This window comes from Cuculus canorus, chromosome 1, assembly GCF_017976375.1.
Source record: "Cuculus canorus isolate bCucCan1 chromosome 1, bCucCan1.pri, whole genome shotgun sequence".
NCBI classification, from domain to species: Eukaryota; Metazoa; Chordata; class Aves; order Cuculiformes; family Cuculidae; genus Cuculus; species Cuculus canorus.
The window spans coordinates 27985647-28011340 of record NC_071401.1 but is presented as its reverse complement, the minus strand read 5'-3'; the positions used below and the strand labels follow the sequence as shown (position 1 = coordinate 28011340).

General features: G+C 40.2%; 1 protein-coding gene across 1 annotated transcript; it reads left to right on the top strand.

Annotated features, from left to right (window-relative positions):
* Positions 1-15: 15 nt before the first annotated feature.
* VPS36 (vacuolar protein sorting 36 homolog) lies at positions 16-25694 on the top strand. Its single transcript, XM_054082110.1, has 14 exons — positions 16-203; positions 3824-3892; positions 6224-6294; positions 7582-7696; positions 9311-9400; positions 12186-12272; positions 15050-15082; positions 15191-15268; positions 15689-15823; positions 16725-16790; positions 17348-17412; positions 17865-17949; positions 19757-19833; positions 19983-25694. The coding sequence occupies exons 1-14, from the start codon at positions 108-110 to the stop codon at positions 20074-20076; spliced, it is 1161 nt and encodes a 386-aa protein (XP_053938085.1). The 5' UTR covers positions 16-107; the 3' UTR covers positions 20077-25694.

The following is a 25694-nucleotide window of genomic DNA, read 5'->3' as shown; positions in this document are numbered from 1 at the left end:
GGGGGAGCGGCGCAGCAGGGGATGGGAACTGCTCGGGCGGGGAGTGGCGGCGGCGGCGGCGGCCTAGTTTGCTGTGGGGCAGGCGGGGAGAGGGCTGCGCGCCCGCTATGGACAGGTTCTCGTGGACCAGCGGGTTGCTGGAGGTGGGGGAAACGCTGGTGGTGCAGCAGCGCGGCGTGCGCCTCCACGACGGGGAGGAGAAGGTGAGGGGCGCGGGCAGCGGGCCGGCGGGGCGAGGAGGTTTCCGGCGGGGTCTGGGGGGCGGGGATCCAGGTGTTACGGGATCAGAGTGACCCGAGCTGGAAGCGACCCCCAGGGATGATCGAGTGCAGCTGCTGCCGCTGCCCAGGACAGCCCCGACACTCACCCGGGTGGCTGAGGGCGGTGTGCAAATGCTTAGGATCATGGAATGGTTTGGGTTGGAAGGGACCTTAAAGCCCATCCAGTTCAACCCCCCTGCCATGGGCAGGGACACCTCCCACCAGATCAGGCTGCCCAAGGCCGCATCCAGCCTGGCCTTGAACACCTCCAGGGATGGGGCAGCCGCAACTTCCCTGGGCAACCTGTGCCAGTGTCTCACCAACCTCATCGTGAAGAATTTCCTACTTACGTCTAGTCTAGATGTGCCCCCCTTCCAATTTATAGCCATTGCCCCTCATCCTATCACTACAAGGCTTTATAAACAGTCCGTCCTCAGCTTTCCTGTAGCCCCTTTCAGGTACTAGAACGTCACTATAAGGTCTCCTCTGAGCCTTCTCCAGGCTCAACAACCCCAACTCTCTCAGGCTATCCTTGTCTGGGAGGTTCTCCAGCCCTCTGATCATCTTTGTAGCCCTCCTCTGGACCCGTTCCAAGAGTTCCATATCCCTGTGTTGAGCATTCCACAACTGGATGTAATACTTCAGTTGGGGTCTCACAAGAGAGGAATAGAGGGGCAGAATCACTTCCCTCACCCTGCTGGCCACGCTTCTTTTGATGCAGTCCAGGATATGGTTGGCCTTCTGGGCTGCGAGCGCACATTGCTGGCTCATGTTGAGCTTCTCATCAACCAGCACCCCCAAGTCTTTTCTGCAGGGCAGCTCTCAATCGCATCATGCCCCATCCTGTACTGAGACCACAAACGTTCCTTGAATATTATTATGCTTGACACCATGACTACTTCCCTCCGGAGCTGTTCCAGTGCTCCACCACCCTCTGGGTGAAGAACCTTTTCCTAATGTCCAAGCTAAACCTCCCCTGGCAGATGTTCCTGCCATTTCTTCAGGTCCTGCTATTGGTCACCAGAGAGATCAGTGCCTGATCCTCCTTCTTCCCTTATGAGAAGCCTGATCTGGTGGGAGGTGTCCCTGCCTGTGGCAGGGGTTTTGGAACTGGGTGATCTTTAAGGTCCCTTCCAACCCTAACCATTCTATGATTTTATGATTCAATAAACTGCTATGAGATCCCCCCCTCACTCTACTCCAGGCTGAACAGACCAAGTGACTTCAGCCATTCCTCATATGACTTCCCCTCTAGACCCTTCACCAACTTTGTGCCCCTCCTCTGGACATTCTCCAGTAGCTTGATATCATTTCTATACTGTGATGCCTAAAACTGCACAAAATACTTGAGGTGGGGCAGCACCAGCGCAGAGTAAAGCAGGACAGTAGAGCAAGTAGTAGAGCAAGTTTGCAGATGACACCAAGCTGAGTGGTGTAGTTGCCACACTGGAAGGATGGGATGTCATCCAGAGGGACCTGGACAGGCTGGAGAAGTGGGCCTCTGAGAACCTCATGAGGTTTAACAAGGCCAAGAATAAGCTCCTGCACCTGGGTCGGGGCAATCCCTGTTTTCAGTACACGATGGGGGATGACATGCTTGAGAGCAGCCCTGCAGAGAAGGACTTGGGGGTGCTGGTTGATGAGAAGCTCGACATGAGCCAGCAATGTGCGCTCGCAGCCCAGAAGGCCAACCGTGTCCTGGGCTGCATCACAAGAAGTGTGGCCAGCAGGGCGAGGGAAGTGATTCTGCCCCTCTATTCCTCTCTTGTGAGACCTCATCTGGAATACTGTGTCCAGTTTTGGAATACTTAACGTAAGAAGGATATGGAGCTGTTGGAACGGGTCCAGAGGAGGGCTACAAAGATGACCAGAGGGTTGGAGCACCTTCCGTATGAGGACAGGCTGAAAGAGTTGGGCTTGTTCAGCCTGGAGAAGAGAAGGCTCAGAGGAGATCTTATAACGACCTTCCAGTACCTGAAGGGGGGCTACAGGAAAGCTGGAGAAGGGCTATTCATAAAGGCTTGTGGGGGTAGGTTATGGGGGAATGGCTATAAACTGGAGAGGGGCAGATTTAGGCTAGACATTAGGAAGAATTTCTTCACTATGAGAGTGGTGAGACACTGGCACAGGTTGCCCAAGGAGGTTGTGGCTGCCCCATCCCTGGAGGTGTTCAAGGCCAGGTTGGATGGGGCCTTGGGCAGCCTGATTTAGTGGGATGACCCTGCCCATGGCAGGGGGTTTGGAACTAGATGATCTTTAAGGTCCCTTCCAACCCTAACTATACTATGATACTATGATACACTCACTTCCCTTGACTGGCTGGCAGCGCCATACTTGATGCATCCCAGCACATGGTTGGCCCTCTTGGCTGCCAGGGCATGCTGTTGGCTCATGGTCGACATGACGTTGACCAGAACCTCCAGATCCCTTTCTGCAGGGCTGCTCTCATTGCTCTGACTCCACAGTCTGTATGGACATCCAGGGTTGCCATGTCCCAGGTGCAAAATCGTACACTTGTCCCTGTTAAACTTCACGTGGTTGGCGTTTGCCAGCTTCTCCAGTTTGCCTAAATCTCTCTGCAGGGCCTCTTTGCTCTCAAGAGTGTCAACAGTTTTTGAGGCACCAAGAACAGCCTTGGACAGTGTGTGCCATGTGAAGGGAAGGGTGGTAGCCCCACAGGACCTGTGTAGCTGGTGTCACAGCACTTGATGTTGCTGTTTGAGCTGCCACTGTCTTGCCCTGTCAGGGACTCAGCACTCTCTGTCCCATGTTGTTCCGCACAGCAAGGTGGGCTCTTTGGCCATGAAAGTACAGGGCATGCTGTACAATTAACGCAGGACTCACCCTGCTTACTGTGAAGTTCTCTTTAGCTCAGGTTATAAGGGGTACCCTCTTGCCCTCGACTCTCACCTGAGCCTACTCAATTCTTGCTGTTCATTGTGGCTGGAGTACCTCTTGATCTCTCTCATTTTTCCTCACCAAAGTAGGTGCAAACCATTATGAAAAGCTGTAAAAAAGTGCCTCAAGATTTACAAGTAGGAAGCAATTTGCTAGCACACATTCTTCTAAATACCGATGGCTATCTGATAAAGAACTTTCCATGCAGAAAATGGATAGAAGCAGTACTTCTGCGGGATAGGCTAGAAGAGTTTAGACTGTGTAGCATCTTATTAGGTTTGCTTTTTACTTTTTTTGCATAACTTTTGCTTTTTTACTTCAGCCAGTAGTGTTCCAAAGCCAATCTCCATGTTTAATATGTATTTAGGTATGTTTATATATCTTGCACAGTATATGAAGGGAAGATCCTTCAGGATTTCCTGGGGGAAAGTTTATACAGTTGAAAAGGGAATTTTGTGTGTATTCATCTAATCCTTTTATACTTATTTTCTCTGTTGTTTCCTAAACTTCATTTAATGTGTTTTCTGAAAAAATAGAGTGTTCTCAAAATATTGGCTTGTTGAACCTGATTGCTATGCTGTGGTAATCTTTCATGTTTCAAGATGAGTACTTATGCAACTCACTGATTAAATTTGTTGATGATGTATTTTATTTTTCCTGTTTAGGTGAAATTTGATAGTGGAGTATTACTGCTTAGCACACACAGATTAATCTGGAGGGATCAGAAGAATCATGTAAGTCCCACTTTTTGTCTTTTTAATGACATTAAATAGTAAATTCCATAAGAAACAACAGGTAGCTCACAATGAAAAGACTGCAGATAGAGAGGACATTTTTGTTTCATAGACACATAGAATGGCTTGTGTTGGAAGGGACCTTAAGGATCATCTAGTTCCAACCCCCCTACCATGGGCAGGAATAGCTCCCACCAGACCAGGCTGCTCAAGGCCCCATCCAAACTGGCCTTGAACACTTCCAAGTAGGAGATATTCACAGCTTCCCTAGGCAGCCTGTGCCAGTGACTCACCACCTCATGAGGTTCACACAGGCCCGCTTCTCCAGCTTGTCCAGGTCCCTCTGGATGACATCCTATCCTTCTGATGTGACAACTGCATCACTCAGCTCTGTGCTGTCTGCAACTTGCTGAGGGTGCACCCGATCTCGCTGTCTGTATAATCAATGAAAATATTAAACAGCACTGGTCCCGGTTTCCCTTGTGTGTGTTTTCTTTTACAAATATAGTTCATTTTTTGACTCACTGTGGAAAGAAAATTATGTGCAGGAATGTTCTTCCACCCAATTCTGCTTTAATAAAATAATCTTGTGGAGATGAGGGATTGGAATGAATTATATAAATTTTCCTTTTCTGCAGCGCAAAGATAGGGAAGGAAGGAATCTGGTATTATGCACTAGAAACGTTGGGTTTGAGGCTTAATTTGAACGTATCAGGCAAATCATAATATGAACTGCTCGCCTGTGTTACTTCTCTAGCAAGACCTTTTCTTCTTTGTTGTTTTCAAGTCCAATTTTCCCTGTCTTCTGCTCCTAGCATGTAGACCTAGACCGTGACAATAGGGTGCATTTGGTGGTAGCATTATTTTGTACTGGTCTTACTCTTCCAACTGCTTGTTCCTACATTGAGCCACGTTTTCAGTAAGGTGGAACATTTGTCTGTACTGCTATGGAGAATTGACTCAGAGGGTAAGTGGCATTGTCAGAACTACAATGCCAAACAAACAGAAATACTGCTGCTGAATGCCATGTATTGTCAGCCGCAGCCTGAGATCTAGGCTAGAAATGGGTGAGAAAGGCTACAAAAGCATGCAAAGCTCTAAGCATAGTCTGTGACAATGTGTACCACTTTGCAGCTGCAGCTGAAGGAGAAGTCCTCCTGGTTGGATTGTGCTTGTTTTGGGCACAATCTTTTAGAAACTTAGCCCTGAAAGCTAAAGTTTAAACAGAGCATGTTCAGATGACAACTTTTCAAAGGTGAATTATGTTCCACTAGACTAGTTTTGCACAAGGATAGCTGAAGCACCTCTTGCACCTGAAGGCCATTTCTTACCAAATATCACCTCCTTGCTCCAAAGCTAGGAGCCATTAGGAGCCTTCTGAAAGTAAGGTCACCAAGGATGTTCTTAATTTGGCAAAGCAATATATTTTCTCTTTTGGGATTGTTTGCAGGAACAGCAAAACTACTTTTAGTATAATTTTTCCAAAATGTTTTGACAGCTGGTCCCCAGGGTGGGATGACTTTTAAACAGATCAGGGGCTGATTGTCCAGACCATGAGGTATTCTTATAAATAAACTTTTTTTTTTTGGCACAATCAGCATATAATAATTAATCTGTGCTAAACAGTCTGTGTTAATCACTTCTTATTTCTTCATCAGCATCTCTTTTTGAGAGACAGACGTGTACTGCAACAGGCACTATTGCAGTATGGAAATTTTAGTGTTTAAATTTTGAGGTTAATACTAAACACTTGTTAAATTCCCAAGTCATCCTACAAATCTAGCGTGAAGTGTCTGAAGTCTTGTCTTGTGGTGATAGGACTAGGGGCAACGGGTATAAACTGGAGAGGGGCAGATTTAGACTAGATATAAAGAAGAATTTTTTCACTGTGAGCGTGAGGAGGCACTGGCACAGGTTGCCCAGGGAAGTTACGGCTGCCGCATCTGTGTAGGTGTTCAAGGCCAGATTGGATGAGGCCTTGCCAGCCTGGTCTGGTGGGAGCTGTCCCTGCCCATGGCAGGGGTCTTGGAACTGGATGATCTTTAAGGTCCCTTCCAGCTCAGGCTATTCTATGATTCTAAGTTGACACATTGACACTTAAATTTGTTTTTATTGATTGTCTAGAACTCAGTTTAAACATTGTTTTCTATTTAAGTTTCTTTTTAATAGATCATTTTTATTGTTACCATCGTATTTCATATGGAGTGCGTCAGGCAGCACCTTTAGAAATTCATGCTCTTTGTAAAGTGGAGAAAGACAGCACTTGGTTTTAAAGAATGAATAGTCAGGATATGGCTTTAATTTCACTTGTGTGTGTGTTGATTATTCTAGGAGTGCTGCATTGCTGTACCTCTGTCTCAGATTGTCTTTATTGAAGAGCAATCAGCTGGGATAGGAAAAAGGTAAGGTGATAGTCATTGTCTTTTTCAGATGGATAGTTTGCTCATGTGTGTTATGTAAGGTATGCAAGTTTTTAGATTAATTCTTGATAGACTCCATTTGCAATCCAAGTTTCCAGATTGACAGACAAGGATGCTCAATCCTCACTTGAAATCAAATGTGTTGGAGAGTCATGACAAAGCAGTGTTTGATGTGATTTGTTAAATGACTGTCTTGTAATCATGAAACAAGTGCGTTTTCTAGCTTACCGTTTTCATTTGATTAGTCAGTCATAAATGATGACCGTGATTTAGCTGGATCTAAATTTGAAAGCTAATTTTAGTCTTTTATGCCACAGACCTGGTTGGGGATAGAAACATTGCCAGATCTGTATCACACAACTTTTCATGACCATATGATTGATTATGAGTATGGAAATGCTAGCAATGGTTAGAAGGAGCTACGATGTTCCCACTCACTTGAATAACTAGTTCAGCATGGTATGTTTACAAAGAAGTTTCACAAGAGAAAAAAATACGAACTTGGGAAATACATTTGTAGTTGACATCTGTTTGCAGCCTACAGTCAGATGGGTAAGGTAATGGGGCTGTCCAGAGGAAATCAGGTAATTCACTAATGCTGGAGGAGTCAAGTAAATAAAGACCCGTGGAAGAAAATATTGGTAAAATGGAGTGGGAATGGTGAACTCAGGAGTCATACTGTGATAGCAGCCTGTTATGTTCCTAAAATAATGCTATCTCTAGGTTTGTTTTGGTGGTGTCATTTTAGGCTGTTATTTCCATGTATGTTACCTTTGAATGTTGGTTTTGGACAAATTCACATACAGTGTTCACAGGTGACATATACAAGTGGGATAGGTTAAACATAATATTGAGACCTTTCCTGTGACAAAGATTGTGTATTTTGGCATTAGTTATTGCAAGTCAAAAGCCAAATCAAATGAGTATTTGATAATTAGTTTATATCTTAACCAAAAGATTTTTTAAAACTTACTGCTCTAAGTGTTAAAATATTTTGTGTTTATTTCTTAAGAATTAATGAATGGTAGGTATGTTTTAGATCTGTGAAATGTTGCTGTTGCAGAGGTTATAGTAATTTTTTATGCAAGATCTATAGTATTATTGTGTCAGAATACTTGGATGTTGATGCACAAATATAAAGCATTATTTGATGTACTTTAGCTCTTATGTGAGTTTGGATTTTGATTAAATGGTTAGCTTTGATTTTAGAAATATTTTTTTCGATAATACAGAAAGCTGTCTCTTCTCTTTCCTTTAACATTTTCTTAGTGCCAAAATAGTGGTTCATCTTCATCCTGCTTCTTCAAACAAAGAGCCTGGTCCACTCCAAAGCAGCAAATATTCCTACATCAAACTTTCTTTCAAAGAACATGGGCAGATTGAGGTAAGTTTTGTACGATGCAAACCCAGCACATCAGATCTTTCAATATGCCTGTCTCCTCTTGCTGTGTTAGTGATAATTTTCTATGATCTTTCCGTGTTTACTTTTGAGGTGGAGTATTTTCAATACAGCCTCTTTGAAGACAAACACTATAAGCCTTTCGGTTAAATGATGCAAATAGAGTTCAGAAAATGTCAGGAGGTGTTATTAGGCTTTGTCCTTATTTTAGTAGTTTTTAATATAATCTCATACTTTATTTTTTAATCTTTTAAATTAAAGACAGGATTTTCCAAAATGAAGTCTCTGAAATCTGTTAGATGTCCAACAGAGTAAAAGATGTTTCCTTGTAGCTAACCCTCTACAGAACAGGAATCAAACAACTTATTTCTAGTCATCTTTCTAATTCTGTCTAATTTTATTGCTGAAATTTTTGTTGCCTCAGAGCTTTATTTCATCTTATTTTTCATAATTCTTTTTTCATTTACACCAAACCTCAAAGACTTTGAGCATTCTAAAAAAATGTAATTATTTTTAAAACAAAGCTTATCCTAAAACCCAAGAAATTGCACTCGGTAAAGAAATTTCACAGTATAATAGCCGCTCTTGAAAAAAACTGAGAACTTTTAACTTTGAAAAATAAAAAAGCTGTACCCGTTAACTGCAGGAAATCAGATTTTCAACTTGAATTAGTTATATACTGGAACAGGCTGCCCAGGGAGGTGGTCGAGTCACCTTCCCTGGAGGTGTTTAAGGAACGGGTGGATGAAATGCTGAGGGACATGGTTTAGGGAGTGTTAGGAATGGTTGGACTCGATGATCCAGTGGGTCCTTTCCAACCTGGTGATTCTGTGATTCTGTGATATGTCACACAAATGTATGTATGTAATCAGACTCACTTTTGTTTCTTTGTAAGCGGTTTTCAGCTTAAGATGAGTGTGGATTTATGACTAGTTATAATTGTATAGAAGCTTTGCTTAATCGTAACCTGATTTATTTTAACATTCGTGTTCATCTCTGAGAATCACACTTACTATGCTTACTGGTTACTTAGCGTATCAGTTACACTCCAGATGTTTTCTTCATGACTTCAGAATGCTTTCCTTTGAACATTGAGCAACCATAAAATGAATGGATTTCCCTTCTGGAGTTTGGTCAGTGGGATACTCTTACTGATAACTAATTAGCTAATGCCAGTTTCTGGTACTAGCAAGAAACAAATAAGTGCACTTGGTCTACTTGATTGTGTTTATACTATTGAATTAACAGATCAATAACTGGATTGATCAACTTTCCTTCCTTTTAAAAGCATACCTTTGTGCAAACCTTGACATTGTCAACTTTGACATGTTTTGGAACATTTTGGATATTTGAAAAAGACATTTTACAATAGAAGTACTCATACAGGTTTTAACTAGTAACTATATGGCTCCTCCGTTGTGTATATTTTTGAAGACTGGTTATTAAGAATTTGCAGGTAATGGATATTGTACTGTGGATGTGTAGATGTTACTGTGCTTTGTCTTATAGTGAAGTTTCATCTATTACCAAGATGCTCAAAAGACCCAGAGGTAATCTGCACATTTTATGAAACATCTGTTGTCATTCTAATATTTGCAGTTCTATAGGCGATTATCAGAAGAAATCACACAAAGGAGATGGGAGAACATGCCTACTGGTCAGACCATTCAAGTTAACAAAGACCCACGGGTATGTGCAGCTCTTCTGATCCTGCTGAATGTTGCATGTCATTTTGTTTAGTTTAAGTGCAGAATCTGTATGTAATATTGTTCCAATTCTCACTGCCCCGATATGCTGCATCTGACATGCCTTTCTAAGCAACACTGCAGGCACATGTAGGAATAATTCAGATTTACTTTGCTTGTTTTTTTCAGTGGCATAAATTAGCTTCTCCTTTGCAGTTTTAACCTGATAGAGAACACTGTGGCCTCTTCCTTGCGTGTGTTTAAACTTAAATAGTTTATAATAAGTTCTTTTTTTTCATAGAATCATAGAATGACTAGGTTGGAAGGGACCCACTGGGTCAAGTCCAACCATTCCTAATACTCCCTAAACCATACCCCTTAGCACCTCACCCACCCGTCCCTTAAACACCTCCAGGGAAGGTGACTCAACCACCTCCCCGGGCAGCCTATTCCAGTGCCCAATGGCCCTTTCCATGAAAGAGTTTTTCCTGATGTCCAGCCTGAACCTCCTCTGGCAGAGCTTGAGGCCATTGCCCCTTGTCCTGTCCCCTGTCACTTGGGAGAAAAGGCCAGCTCCCTCCTCTCCACAACCTCCTTTCAGGTAGTTGTAGAGAGCTATAAGGTCTCCCCTCAGCCTCCTCTTCTCCAGGCTAAACAACCCCAGCTCTCTCAGCCGCTCCTCATAAGACTTGTTCTCCAGCCCCCTCACCAGCTTCATTGCTCTTCTCTGGACACGCTTCAGAGCCTCAACGTCCCTCTTGTGGTGAGGGGCCCAGAACTGAACACAGTACTCAAGGTGCGGTCTCGCCAGTGCCGAGTACAGAGGGAGAATAACCTCCCTGGACCTGCTGGTCACACCATTTCTGATACAAGCCAAGATGCCATTGGCCTTCTTGGCAACCTGGGCACACTGCTGGCTCATGTTCAGTCGGGTGTCAACCAACACCACCAGGTCCTTCTCCAGGCAGCTTTCTAGCCAGACTTCTTCTAGTCTGTAGCACTGCATAGGGTCGTTATGCCCCAAGTGCAGGACCTGGCATTTGGCCTTGTTAAACCTCATGCCATTGATCTCAGCCCAGCAGTCCAGCCTGTTCAGATCCCTTTGCAGAGCCTCCCTACCCTCCAGGAGATCCACGCTTCCGCTCAGCTTAGTGTCATCTGCAAACTTGCTAAGGGTGCACTCAATGCCTTCATCCAGGTCATTGATAAAGACACTGAACAGAGCTGGACCCACTACCGAGCCCTGAGGAACCCCACTTGTAACTGGCCTCCAGCTGGAGTTAACTCCATTGACCACCACTCTCTGGGCCCGACCATCCAACCAGTTTTCAACCCAGGAGAGTGTGCGCCTGTCCAGGCCAGAGGCTGACAGTTTCTGAAGCAGAATACTGTGAGAAACTGTGTCAAAGGCTTTACTGAAGTCCAAGAAGACTACATCCACAGCCTTTCCCCCATCCAGTAGTTGAGTCACTTTGTCATAGAAGGCGATCAGGTTAGTTTGGCAAGACCTGCCTTTCGTGAACCCGTGTTGACTGGGCCTGATCACCCGGTTCTCTTGCATGTACTTCATGATAGCACTCAAAATCACCTGTTCCATGACTTTCCCCGGCACTGAGCTGGACACACACGTACCTATAGTTACGCAGATAGTTATATATGCATATAAATATTTGAATATCTGTATGTATAAGAAATATTAAATACATGTATATGAAATATTTATGTATATAAATATTTGAATATACTTTCATTCCACATGAGTGATCTAATGAAGCTGAAGGATTTTTGGTGCTAGTTGTGATTTCTGTTCTTTATTTGGAGCTGGAAATCAAATAAATAACATATAACTTTTATATAACTCTTTGGAACCTATATAAGTGTATGTTTGATTTAAATCTGTGTTCTAAGTGGACAGTTGTTATGGAGAATCTCTTTGTCATATGTTAAATTGCCTTCTTATCTATCTGCATACTTCTAAGTTATAAACTCTGATAAACATGTGGATTTAGTTTCTGTATTTGAATAGGTTGAATATATGAATATATTGAACGCATAGTACCGTGAATGAAACATGATTATTTAAACATTGTTCAGTATCAAATCACGCATGTTCTCTTTTGTAAATGTAGTACCTATAAACATAGTTGCATCTGTACCCCATGTCAGGACTCACGTAATGAAATTACCTTACCTCCTGTTCTGAACACACAGACAGCATATCGTTAACACCAATGCTAAGCTTTTGCAGTCAGAGATTTGAGGGCTGGCACCACTGCCCCTTAGGTACCAGCCTTTCTAGAACACATTTGGCAAATGAAAGATTCACCGTTGCCTGCATACTGATACTGCTCAGCAAGATTAATTAGACTGCACTTTGCATTGTGTTTCTGCGGCTGTGTTTCTTCAGGCTATGTTTCTTAAGATAATCATGTTTATTACACTTACGGATGTCCACATCTCTAGTAAACATGTTCACATGGACTTGGGAACTTTAATTGAGATGAACTGGAATGCTTAGCCTGGGTCAGGCTATTAAGATCTTCATGTTAATAACTTCAATATAGTAATCTTATTATCCGTATACAACAGCAGATTCATACATACTTTACACTTGTTTATTTTCTGACACTGGTTTAAAAATGTCTTCAAGAAATATATGTAATATTGTATGCCTTTTATCAGCTCTTTGGGGAAAAGTTTCATATCTTCTGATTTAAGTTTTTTCACAGTGGGGCGGATGAGAAAACAGCATTTCCTATTTTGATTCTTTTCATTATTTTCTTTTGCAGGCAGGAAGAATAAGGGCTGTAGGAATTGTAGGGATCGAAAGGAAATTGGAGGAAAAAAGAAAAGAGACTGACAAAAACATTTCCGAGGTAAATACTAGTGTAGTTTCAAGGTCAACCACCTGTCTGATCTATTCACACTTATTCACACTTTCTTTTAGGGGCAGCTGAGACTATGTATTGTTTTTGTTGAGAAGTCTGAATCGATCAAGAGTGTGTTATTTACTGTTACTCGCTTTGTTTAGCTGACTTTTTACTATATGTAAGGGTACTTCATTTAAAGAATTCCTTTCAAGAATTTTCTTTGAAATAGACAGTGTATATTTATAAAATTCATTTTGTGGTTAGGAATCTGGGTTCACTAACTCTTCATCAGGGGAAGCAGAACTTATAGGCATCTGCAGAAGAATACTGTTACAAGTTTGAAGTTTCTTTCCTTCTTTTAATGGCTAATTATGTTTTCAATAGAAGTCAGAAAGAATATGCTGATCTAAATGTCTGCACATAACTGCAGTGCAGTTAGGTTTTCATCTTACAAATATTCACTTTTAGAATGTTAGGTTTAGGCTTATAATCATAGTATGATCCTGTGCAGTTCAGACTTCAGCAAGGTGCAAAATACTTGGACTAGATGGAGATTGTCCTTTTCCCTAGAAAGCATACAGTGGTTGAATTCCAGATGTCAGTACTGATTAGTAACGGAGGCAGTTGATTTCGTCATGTATACCTGGGAACAATATCATCAAAACCAGTCTGGTTCTGTCTTGGTAGTAGAGATTAATACAGAAGTACTCATAAACTATATGCAACGTATTCATTCCTATGGCAAAGCTTTATGGGATTCAGCGTGCCACAGTAAAAAAAGGCCTTCACTGCTCTGATACATAAGAAAATCATAGTACTTTTGCAGGCCCTGTGCTGTTTTAGATACTGGTAGCATTAAACCTTTTCTTTTGCATTTATGAAGAATGTAATGAATGAAGTTCTGTATATAGTTCAAAAGGTATTGTCTGGTTATTTTTTCCTTTAGTAGCTTTGTCAGAGAGTAAAAGAAATCCATTTATATATCTTGTAAGAACAGAGGAAAACCATGGCTTGTGAAATCCTGCTTTCCTCCACCTTTAAATGTTATAAATTACTTAATTTAAAAAATGGTGCCCTGGCTTCCAGGAAAAGGCTTCCTGCATCTGCTGTTGGCTGCTGATAAGAATCCAGTTCTTTAGGCTTTTGTTTATCTGCGGAAGTTCCTGTTAGGTGTGTGCACATTCCCCTTTGTTTCCAGGCCTGCCCTTGGTGAGTCAGGCAGAGGAGGAGTTAGACACAGCATGCTGTTTATTTAGCTAAATCAAGGGCTCTTTGATGAACAATGTTTTCATGTAGGTTATAGAGATTAGAAATAAGTTAGAAAAAGCTTTGATAGAGAACTTTTTGTTGGTATCATATACAGTCAAAAGACTTTGATTTACACTAGAGATTGGGAAATCTATTGTAAATTATTGAATTTGGCAGTTTAGGAAGTAAGAAATATTCAAAAGATAAGCTTTTGTTCTGATAGTGGTAATTATTGTTATATGGTGGTGTATTTTCTTTTCTGCCCTTGAACCCAGCTTTGTTCCACTTAATTTTGGATACCTAATATAGGTACCAAGTATTAAGAGGCTAGACTTCTCCAGTCAGTGGAGAAACAGTGGCATCATTAGGAGTGATTCTGATGAAAAGCAAACCCTATCCCTTCCTGGAGTCATCTCTTTCTCTTTTTTGCATGTTGAATCTCAGATCAATGAGCTTCTAAGTCAGATGCCTAAATGTAGCTGGGAAATATCGGGTCTTCCTGCATAAATTCTGCTAAAATGCATCTAGTGAAGAATTAGTCAGATAAGCTAGGAATCACACAGAAGTCAGGGCTAGAGGATGTAGGCAAGACATATCTCTGGTTATTTGACATTCTGTAACTGAACAACCTTCACTACTTGTGGCTGGAGGGGTTGGGTGCTGCTCTTAAGCAAGCCGTAGCTGAAAAGGTTCAAGAATTTTTGTCACACCAGTTGTTCAAAAAACGTTGTTTGAAAAGATTGACCACCTGGGCAAGCTGCTGTCATGTATTTGAGAGAAGCGAGTGAAAGGGCTGAATATGTGTTGCTGAGGAGGGGAGAAATGAGAGTTGCTTTTCAATACAGTTGCAGTAATATAGTTGCTAGTTTGTTATCATTACTAAAACTTTTGAATTTCAATCTACCTTCAGCTTTAAGTATATTTTATTTAAGCCCTTTGTGAGTTGATACGTTTGAGACTGTAGCAGTTTACTAAGCTTAATAGACTTGATATAATTGTGGTCCTATGATGGATGTCCAGTTTATTTCATAACTTTTGTGGAAACAAAATAAAGGGTTTCTTAAAATAGAAAAAAATTGGTTTGTACGAATATTTTTTTTCCTTTGCCCTAGCAGGGATGTTGGTTTTTAGGTCCAACAACTAGAGTTTTCAGAGGATGATTTTTGTGTGGTTTATATCTTAATTTACTTAAATATGATCATTTGTCACATGGGCCTTATTTAATTCATTTTTTTAAACTTTTTTTTTATATTGTGGTAGCACCATTGTTCTATGTGTTTGAAACTTAAATTAAGATATGTTGATTCCTCTCTTCATCCTTCGTTGTTTACAGATTGTATAATTTTGATTTTAAGACCTGATATAAAACAGATATATCAACCAATTATATATAATATCTCACATTGTAACGCAATAATCTGAAGGGATAGCAGCTCTTATGAATAGTTTTGATAGGTGGACAATGGCAGCTCGCTGTATCCGTGAAGCTCAATGCTTTAATTATACTGATCTGCAACGTCTGCTTTTCATTTCAGGCTTTTGAGGATCTTAGCAAACTAATGGAGAAGGTATGGCATGTGTTACTTATGCAAATAGGCTTATGCTTGTTTTCTCAGTTTTAAGCATGTCTTCTCTTTTGAGCTGGAAGTTGACTTACCTATGTGTCTTTCTTGTAGGCTAAGGAAATGGTGGAGTTATCAAAGTCAATAGCTAATAAGATTAAAGAAAAACAAGGTGATATCACTGAGGATGAGGTAAATTCATTTTTTTTTTAAAGTCAACATAAATGTTACTATGCAAAGCGAAAAGCTATCTGTTTAATACATGTAACGTTAATAAAGAACACTTCATGGTTGTGTTTTTCATGTTCTGTTACTACATAAAATGACTTTCTTGTTTGCTGTTAGCGTTTCTTTTGATTCTTGCTTAAAAGCAAAGATTTTACTGCTTTTGTGTAAATTTTTGAATTTTTGACCTCTGCTGGTCAAAAATAGAAAGTAATTAGTCTTGCCTTTTCTTTGTTAGTAATTGACTTGGTAGTCAATTCCATTGGTAGTAAACTGAATGAATTTATTCACCAAAACTGCCTCAGAGTAATAAAATCAAAGACTTTTTAAAAAAAGCACTAATTCACTAGCTGATGTACTTTTAAATTTATTTGTTCATTTGTTTAGACTATTAGGTTCAAGTCCTATCTACTGAGTATGGGTATAGCTAATCCAGTTACTAGGGAAACATATGGATCTGGAACACATTACCACATGCAACTGGCAAAGCAACTAGCTGGGATGCTGCAGACACCCTTAGAGGTAAAGTACCTAATTATACACCAGCATTTTCTGTATGGTGTTGTACATGTGTTTTGGCTGTGTTGCTGTGCCTCTTTAAAGTCTCGGATTTAGCAGCACAGCTATTCAACGTTTATGAAGGAATATACATCCTCTTTCTGAATAGGAAAATTTAAATATAAGTAAGAATTTTTCTTTGGAGTCAATGTCAACTTCTGATTTGTGAAATAGCAGTGATATTTAGAAAATCGCATTAGCAGTCTTTGTTCTATTTGAACAGTCCTATATTCAACCCTTGCCACGGAATATTGTGTTTTTAAAGAGTGAAACAACACTGACTTAGAAGCAGCAACTGCTTTAAATTTTGCAAATATAGCAGAGTTCTTACATAGATTCCCCTCCCTTGGTAATATCTTATTTTTTCATTTATCTGAAGCTATTGCAGAATTCAGGATTGTCTCCAAAAAGTTGTATTGCATGTTGGAACTGATAATGCTATGTGTACACTAAAAAGCATACATATTACAGTATTTTTATGAAAGCTGAGTGCTGCCTGCTGTGATCAGAATGGAAAACTGAGTGTGTCTGAAGAGTGGCAATGGTAGATTGATATTAAATCTAACTGATAGATTTAATATATTGAAATTCCTTCTTCCTGTAATTTATTCTCTGCTTTAAAATCAAAGTAATGGACAGTCTGTGGACATAGTATCAGTGGTTTGCATTTTAAAAGCTTAGAGAAACATAAAACCTAAGAACTTACCTCTCATGCTAGAAATATGTGATATTGCCTTGGTATTTTTTTTTAATTAAAGCCCCTCATTTAGTGCCTCTGTTTTACCTGTTTAATCAGTCAGTAATTTGAGATACTGTGTTTACTAGATTAATGCTATTTCTCTTACCAGTCTTGTGCTTAACATAGGAGCGAGGTGGGATCATGTCACTTACGGAAGCATACTGTCTGGTAAATCGTGCACGAGGATTAGAGGTGAGAAAATGGTTTTATTAAATATTTTATAAAATGTACTTCAGCGATAAGGTAATTCAAGAAAAAGGATAGAAGTATTCCCTACCAGTTGCTCACTCTACCTGTCTAACAGCATGAAGTGATCAGCTCTTTATTAAAATCAGGGACTTTTACCTTTTTCCTTTCTCTTTTTTCCATGTAATGTTTATGTATGCTTTATAAGTTGTCATAATATGTGCTGCTTTTTGTAATACCATATAAAGGGGAAAATCCATCCTTGCCTGTAAAGAAAAATGAAAGGACAGAGAACACTAAAGAATGGTGAATGTTTTATTCTACAAAATGCATCAATTCTTTCTGTAAATAGAGCAAGAATGATTATTACAGACCTGTAGTATGGGAACAGAAAGGATCATAGTAGCCAAGAAAATAGACTGGACAATAGAAAGGAAGAAAATTAACAATGTCATATAGCCTGGTGTATTTTACTGCTATAGTTATTATAACTGTTTGTTTTGGTGTTATGCCGTACACTCAAAATGCAAGCTGTGAATATATGTGTTTTACTATTTTAATAGCTGCTGTCACCAGAAGATTTAGTAAATGCTTGTAAGATGTTGGAGTCACTGAAATTACCACTCAGGTGAGAGCTTTACAGATGTATTTATAAAACACGGCACTTGCAGATCAGACCAAGGTGCTTGGATGACTTCATATTTTACCTGCAGTAGATTTTTTTTTTGTTTTAAACAAAGTCATGCTTTACTAACGGGATGCTGCTCTGTGCACCAACATTCACTCTGCATTAAATTATTAATTTTTAACCATGATTCACTTTGCTAGGAAAACAAATACTCTTCTCAGTTCCAATACAGTTCTTTCAGACTCGTCAAAGTCTTTAACTGAGCCCAGACATATGCTCTGCTCTTGTCAGAGTTTTCAGATTTTGAAGGTGCTTTTAATATTAAGTTCATTTTACAGACCCTTTTTATTTTCTGTTTTGTAATGTGGTAATAGGTGTGGTGCATTAAAAATGTGACCATAGGTTATGTGCGCAGGGTTTTTAGTTGCTTTGACTCTCTCTTTTGATTTCAGGCTTCGGATATTTGACAGTGGTGTGATGGTGATTGAACTCCAGTCTCACAACGAAGAGGAAATGGTAGCTTCTGCTTTGGAGACAGTAAGTGTATTTCATTTCCTTCAGTGTTCTGACCGTGCTGAGGAAATTTAAACACATTAGGTATAAAAACTTGAGGTACAGGATTTCCTTTCCAAGTTTTGAAATGCGAAATATTCCACTTTCAAATCTTCTAATAGTAACGCTTAAACAGCACTTTTCATCTTCAGAGTGCTTTGTGGGGAATAAACCCCGTCCCTAAGTGCCACGTCTGCATCTCTTCTAAATATCTTTAGGGATGATGTTGTCCCTGGGCCACCTGTTCCGGTGCTTGATAACCCTTTTAGTGAAGAAATTGTTCCTAATGTCCAATCTAAACCTCCCATGGCAAAACTTGAGGGCGTTTCCTGTTGTCCTATTGCTTGTTATCTGGGAGAAGACACCAGCACCCACCTCACTACAAGCTCCTTTCAGGTAGTCGTAGAGAGTGATGAGGGGTTCCCTAAGCCTCCTTTTCTCCAGACTACACAACCCCAGTTCCCTCAGCTGCTCCATGTAAGACTTGTGCTCCAGATCCTTGTTCAGCTTCACTGTCCTTCTCTGGACATGCTTCAGTGCCTCAGTGTCCTTGTAGTGAGAGGCCCAAAACTGAACACGGTATTCAAGATGCGGCCTAAGTCACTGCTTTCTCCTTAAGGAATAAATCACTTTTCCATCTCTCTTCAAACTTCAGCTTTCCTCTCAATCTTTTGTGCTCTAGGATGAAATTCATGGCTTGCATTAAGCACTTAATTTAACAGAAGTGGACTTCAAACACTTTACACAATGTGCTTAAAGGCAGTGAGAGTAGCTCTTAAATGTTGATATAGGCAGTCGCTTGGTTTTGGTTTATTTCATGAAATAGTGCATTGCGCTTAACATCTTGTACCGAGTTTGCTCCTGTGAAGAGTGCTTAGTTGAAGAGTGGCGCATATAGAATTATGGTAGCTCCATCAGGGAAAAAAGATAGTATAAATGGCTCCGTTTGGTAAACCTTCCTACTTCTGGACTCTTCAAAGTCCTTCTATCCCACAATTTGATGCATTTTCCTGTGTCTTTTTCAGTGGATTATAATTTTTTGTTTTGCTGTTAAGTAAAGGGTAATTCGGTGTATACAAAATTAAACATCAACTTGGGCAGTCAAAAAGCAGAACTGTCACAGACACCTTCTCACTTGATACGTGAGGTAGACTATTCAGTGCATTTTGCATGTTTTTTACCATAGCTTGCTCTCAGCAAAAACATTTTTAGGTAAGAGTAGTCTATATAGCTGCCTAGAAGATCCCATCCTAAATTATCAATATCAAAATGCTTAAGTCTTTCAATATATGTTAATCCTTTCAATTTATTTTCTTACATTTACAGAAAAATACTTAGTCCATTTTGAGTTTTTTATCAATCAATGACCTGTCCTGAACTGCTGCCTTTTATTTCCTTGTTTGGGCTTCATTGTTTGCAGAATCAATCAGTGCAGCTGGGCTGTGTGAATACTGATAGCTATGGTAGATTGCAGCCTGTGAGCTATTGTCATTTTTCCACTTATTTTGCCCCAAGACATCTTTTAAAAAAATCTGAAAGGAGTACTACATCATGTTTTTATAGATTTACCTCTATTCTGTGTTCCTCTTTTATACTTGGCAGTTTTCCCAAGCTTTAAAGAGAAATGCTCATGATGATTTGTACTTTTTTAAAAAGCCAAACTAGTTGTCTTCACAAGAGATTTGCTACCAATTTATCACTTCACAAGGCTAGACCTCATTCAGTAGCTGAGAAAACTTCATTGTTCTCTTAATGCCAGAGTTGGTTGACTTGTGTGTTTGGTTTTTGACAGGTATCTGAAAAGGGTTCTCTCACAGCTGATGAGTTTGCCAAGCTGGTGGGGATGTCTGTTCTGTTAGCCAAAGAAAGGTAAGTAATAACTGCTGTGTTTAATTATTATTAAACATCATTTTAATAATAATTTATAAATTTATAATTAAATAATATTCATTATTAGTATACCTTTGTTATCATGTTGTCCTCAAGTGATGCAGCATGTCTTCTTTTGCTTTCTCCAGGCTGCTGCTTGCTGAGAAGATGGGCCACCTTTGCAGAGATGATTCAGTAGAAGGCTTGAGATTCTACCCAAATTTATTTCTGACACAAAGTTAATGTGGTTTGTGCACCATTAGTTACCCAACAACTGAACATGAGAGCAGAGCGCAGAAACCTTCCAACAACCTTTAAAATTTTTATTTTGTTAGTCAACTGCGACAGCAGTGAACATTGCAATGCTTTACAGTTCTCAGGTATTTTGAGTGCTGAATCCTGTTTACATGGAACTGAAAGGAAATAGGAATCACTAAGTCAGAAGTGTGTTAATTGTCTCAAGCCTGGTAGCTCACGTTTCAAGTTTTATTTGATGCGCTCTGTAGTATCTCATTTCAAGACAAGTCAGGTGAAGATTCCACATAAGTGAAAGTGGAGAGAATATCCCTGTAGAGTCTGCCATGAGGGTTGGCACCCAGAAGACAGGTTGCTGCATACTCCAATTTCAGTTTGTTTATGTCTAGGGCAACAAAGCAGACAGATGTATCCGTAGCGATAAGAAAAGTGACTTTGGTGTGTACTGAGGTATAAGGAAAAAAACAGTATAAAGTAACCCCTCCTCTGCGAAGTGATAAACGGTTTTCCAAGAGAGGATCTTGGGATTCTTATACTTAGAGACAGACAGAATGTGCTGCAGGAGAAGTTAACATATGTTATGTGAATCTAGAAAACAAAGTCTTTATTTTGTCATGTCTTATGCTAATATCTCAGATAGAAGCATTGTTAGCACAGGCTTCCTCCCTTCTCTTTCCTTGCCATCTTCCTTCCTGTCTCATTATGTTGCACTTTGGGTGCCCTTTCTCTGTCCTCTCTTTATGTAGCAGAGTAGAGTGGCCTTCTGTCACTCTACCAGACTGTGTGCTTTAATGTGCTTGGTTTTCATCTTGTATTTCTAATGAAAGATCATTTGTTCGTTTCACCAGCCGGTTACCTGCTTTGGAGAGACAGCTCTTTTGCTTTTATCTCGTATGTGAAAATTAGTATGTTTTCAATATTGAAGGAAGGAAGAAGATCATCATTGTGTGTTTAGTAGTCACAAAGTATCGTGTTGTTTGGTATTTCCTCACCCTCTGTTCACACTGAATGCAATTGGATAGTCTAATCTTTCATAACTCCAGTGGAGTTGTTACATTACTTGAAGATCTGTTGTGGTAATAATAGTAAGTGGATGGTTACAATCCACATCGCTTAAATTTTTGGCATTTTGAAATGACCAGTTTTAATCAACAAACAAAATTTATTCAAGGTATGGGCAAGGACAACATAAATGTAACCACATTGTGGTTGTAACGATCAAATTCATATTACAAAAAAAAAAGGAGAAAGAGGCTTTAAAGAGCCTGAAAAATATCTTCAGGACTATTTCAGTGTTACCATATCTTGTTCAAGGGTTAAGAGCCTGCCAATAACGAGTTCCATGCAGAGATCCCTATGGTGATGATGCTTTTGGTTCATAGGTTGCTCATTTAGATCCAGGGAATTCTGTCCTCTTATCCTTGTCATGAGCAAACTTTTATGCAGTACTTTCTTTAGGGCAGTTTTTCCCCATTTCATGAAGGTGCTAAAACTAATGTATGTGACACAGCTGAAGGTTCCACGCTGTTCTTACTGTGTTAGCCATCTAGTATCAACTCTTCGGGAGCCTTATGGCTTGCAGCTTTTCTTATCCTCCCCACAACTCACAGAAGAGATCTATGCGAGGTATGCCAAGCATCACGCATTGAAGAAAGGACTGAAAAGTGAGAAATTCAGAAGCAAAAGCTGGTTTGTAAAAACGGTTTCTTTTGCCTGATACCGAGACCTGTCAAGGGAGACCAGTGGTTTATGGGCCTGAAGCTCTCCCCACAAGGGGGCATGTCTTCTGCAGAGAGAACAAAACCGGAAAGGAAATGCCAAGTGTAAGCTCCTAGCCTTCATTGCTCCAAACCTGAACATTTCGTTATCTTAATTAAGCAATAGCGATACAGCCTATTTAGAATGATGGTACCTTCTTGAGCTTTTCTTTGCCAAGACTTTTACTTGACTTTTTTTTCTATTAAGAAATCTATAGGGTAAATTGTATAGCTGGTTTAGAATTTAAACATACACATGGAAAAATGACTACTAGGAAGTAATAAAAATTAAAAAATTTTCTTAAATAGACTGTTCTGTTGGGTTTTTTCCCTTCTTGAATCTTGGACCACTTTAAAATCTTCACACATCAAAATGTTCTGGTTCCATGGGGCAGGTTTTTAAAGTACCTCATATTTCTGCTTTCTCATTTTGTATCCAACGGGGGGTACAAGACAGGTTTGATTTTAAATTAAAAGGCAGAAGCAAATGCAATTAGAGTGCCCTGGTTCTGTTGCAGAATAGCCTGTGACCCATCCCAGCAAGAATCACAAAGCTACAGACATCTATGCAAGCACCAGTTTCATGGGGCCGGTCTGAGTCCAAGCCAAGCATATATCCCTGTGCTAGTACTGGAAAGGTGTTTTCAAATGTGTTTTCCCAGCTGAAAGACAACAGAAATCATATCTGATATCATACTGAGAGCCAGCTGTTGGGCAGAAAAGTGGAGTGACATATTTACAGGCATGCGGTATCATGGTAGTACATCACACTGTTGTGAAATGTCATGGGCCAGTCCTGTTTCCGCTGGTTCTACCAGCAAAAAAATCTCTTGACTGTATTGAAGGAGGCTTATTGGAGAGAGGAAAGCTGCAGAACGATCCATGAACGTTATCTCATTTTGCCAGGGCTGCCCAGTTACGGAGTCCTTCAAACAAGAGGTTTGTAACAGAGGTCTATTAAAAAAGTGCTTGTTTTTTATGAAGCAGTCTTAAATGATGATTATGTTTTTCATTTGAAAACACTGGCCTTTTTATACCTCTGACAGGAAGAGAAGGCTGCTCAGGAATCTGCATCTTTTCTGTTTCTCCTTTGTGTTTGTCTTCAGGAATATGATATCCAGGCTATGGAAGTTTGGATCTAATCTGAACCATATTTCTGAAGTGCAAACATTTTTTTTTTTCTCCAAAAGGTGTGTATGTGTATATCTGTATGTGGAAATCTTTAGAAGTGTGTCATTAGTAATCACTACTGGTTGCATGTCGATAAGTTAAACTCTTTGATGATCAGTTCTTCCAACAGAACTTTTACAGTTTCTCTAAAAGGCCTGACTGTGCTGGTAAAAGTAGTGGAAGCATTGCCACTGAATTCATGAGGACAGTAGTGGGAGACAGCAGGAGCCGGTTGTCGACAGTAGATGTTTCTGCTTCCTCAAGACTGGAAGACTTTAATTTGCAACTGGACAGTTCTTCTAAAATACGCACTGAAAAGGCAGGAATGACTGATTCAAAATTATTTTTGGATTTGATATGAAACCATTGTTTCCTTTGGGAGGGACCCCCCTCTCCAGTATTGTTTTTTTTCTGAGTTAGATTCACAAATCTGATGATTACATTGCTTCTCCTGTTCTCGTGTTCCCATTTCATCCTAATTCCCAGTGCTTCAGACATTCACGTGAAATGCAAGACACTCTAGTTTAGTGTCTTCCTCTGTAGGGAAGATATCAGCTATCACTTTATTCTCCCAAGAATGAGCTGCAAGTACTCACGCTAAGAAGATATTCTGGGCATGTGTGTTGGCAACATTCCTTTTCATTTTAAGGAAATCCTTAAATAATTTCTGGAGCAGAATCCAGAGTGTCATACCTCCCAGGTACTTGTCTTGGCCAGTAGGCTTGAGAGTCATTTTAATTTGGAGTTAAGAATTGAAGTATTATTCAAATATTTAAAAAAAAAAAAACACCACCAAAAAACTTGAGTGAGGAAACCTCAGAGTCCAAAAACCCCATAGACTGCTAGTTAGCACACATTCATGAGAGGAAGACCTGACAGAAACCACCCTACTTCATATTCCTGCTCCAAACCAAGGACTGAGTAGGATCTTTAGTATCCCACTTTCCCATTGGACTATGAATGCCATGACTTCAAATTCCCATGGATGAAAGAGTACATTAAAACCTGCTCTGCCATCCTGGCAGCAACAATGAACAGCAACTTCAAGTAAAATGGGCCAGTGTTGCTGGAATAGTTGCAGCACTTTTATGAATCTAGTCCCTCTGCTCTGAGCAAAAGGGCTCAGAGTGTTTGGACGTTTGGCATTGTTTCGTTTTGCTCAAAGTATTTTGTGTACTCAGAGGGTTTCACTTAAATTGTGATGAATGATCATAAAAATGATCTCAGGGGAGTAAGTAGAGGAGGGGACTGATATAATCTAAATGCTGTTTCACTGTATTTTTTTATGTCAACAGTGAAATAAATCGGTGCTATTGTGTCTCTTGCTTCCTACATGTAGGACATTCTCAGAAAGGCAAAGACAGGACTTGTTATTTTCTTTTAACCAAAACGTTTGCAGGAGGATACATACTGTGTGAGGCACACTTTTTGCAAAGAACAATAAAGGCAGCTTAGTTGCACAGAATAAGTGTGTGCCTGATGCTGTGTACTGTGGCTATGTAATGGAATCACTTAATGTAGGTAGAATTCTTTTCAAACGTTGCCTAAATATAACAGTATTTGACACTATGAGAAAAGTCTGTTCTTTCAGCCAGACTCAGTGGTATGTGTGGCGTAATTCCCCCGAGTTTCACTTTGCATCAGATGGTGAGTTTTAGGTGTGTCCTTACACTGCAAAGATATTCTGGTTTGATCCACCCATTAAATGAGAATAACAAAACTCCCGCCAACTCTAAACCCAACCTTTGTTGTAATTATCAAATGCTGATTAGCTCTGAAAATGGGTGTATTTGGTATGGTTGTGCTCTTACAGCAAGAAGGAAGAGCTTAAAAGACAGTCTGGAATAAGACCACATGTTTTGGTCTCTTAAGTAGAAATACTGAATTAGGCACAACTATTGCAAAGTGATTATTTCTGATCTTTCTGCTTTCCTTTTGTTTTTTTCACAGTATTTTGGGAAAGCCCAAGATAAGGGTATTTTTTTTTTCTGCTGGGACTCTAATCTATTTATAGGTTACAAGGCCAGAGGAGACTATTGTCGTCTTGCTTGACCTCTCGGGTAGCAGAAACTGTAGGACTTCCCTTAGTTAATTTATGTTTGAAGCAGAAATCTTCTTTTAGGAACAACAAGAAATCACCACTTCTGGGAAATCCCACCACAGCTCTTGGCAAATTATTCCATTGACTGCTACCTGTTGTAAAAATGTTTTCAGTGTACATAATCAGAGTTGGTTGAACTCCAGCTTCTAGCCACTGGACCATATATTTAATAAATCTTCTATTAAGGGTGAGTTCCCTTCTTGACAAGTGTTCTGGAACATAACTGTCTTTTAAACAGATATATCTTTTGGAGTCCTTCTGCCCACTACATCGTCCTATTTTTGCTCTTCCCAGTCTTCCATAGTGACTTAATAACCACGTTGAATTGTGAATACCAGCACTGGACCAAGAAAAGCTGTTGCAGAAGTACTAATTGCAAAGGCAATTTGTTTGCCTGGTTTTTATATTCCCAGCCCTCACATACAGACTGTGTGTTCGCTCCACATCCACACAGCTCAGGTGGGATCATGACTCAGACATCAGATTTCTGCTGTCCTCTCGCTCCTGTGGCTGTCTTAAGAAAGAGAGAAAGTGGGGTTTGAAGGTAGTCTCCTGTAAAACTGCACCAGGCTAAGTGC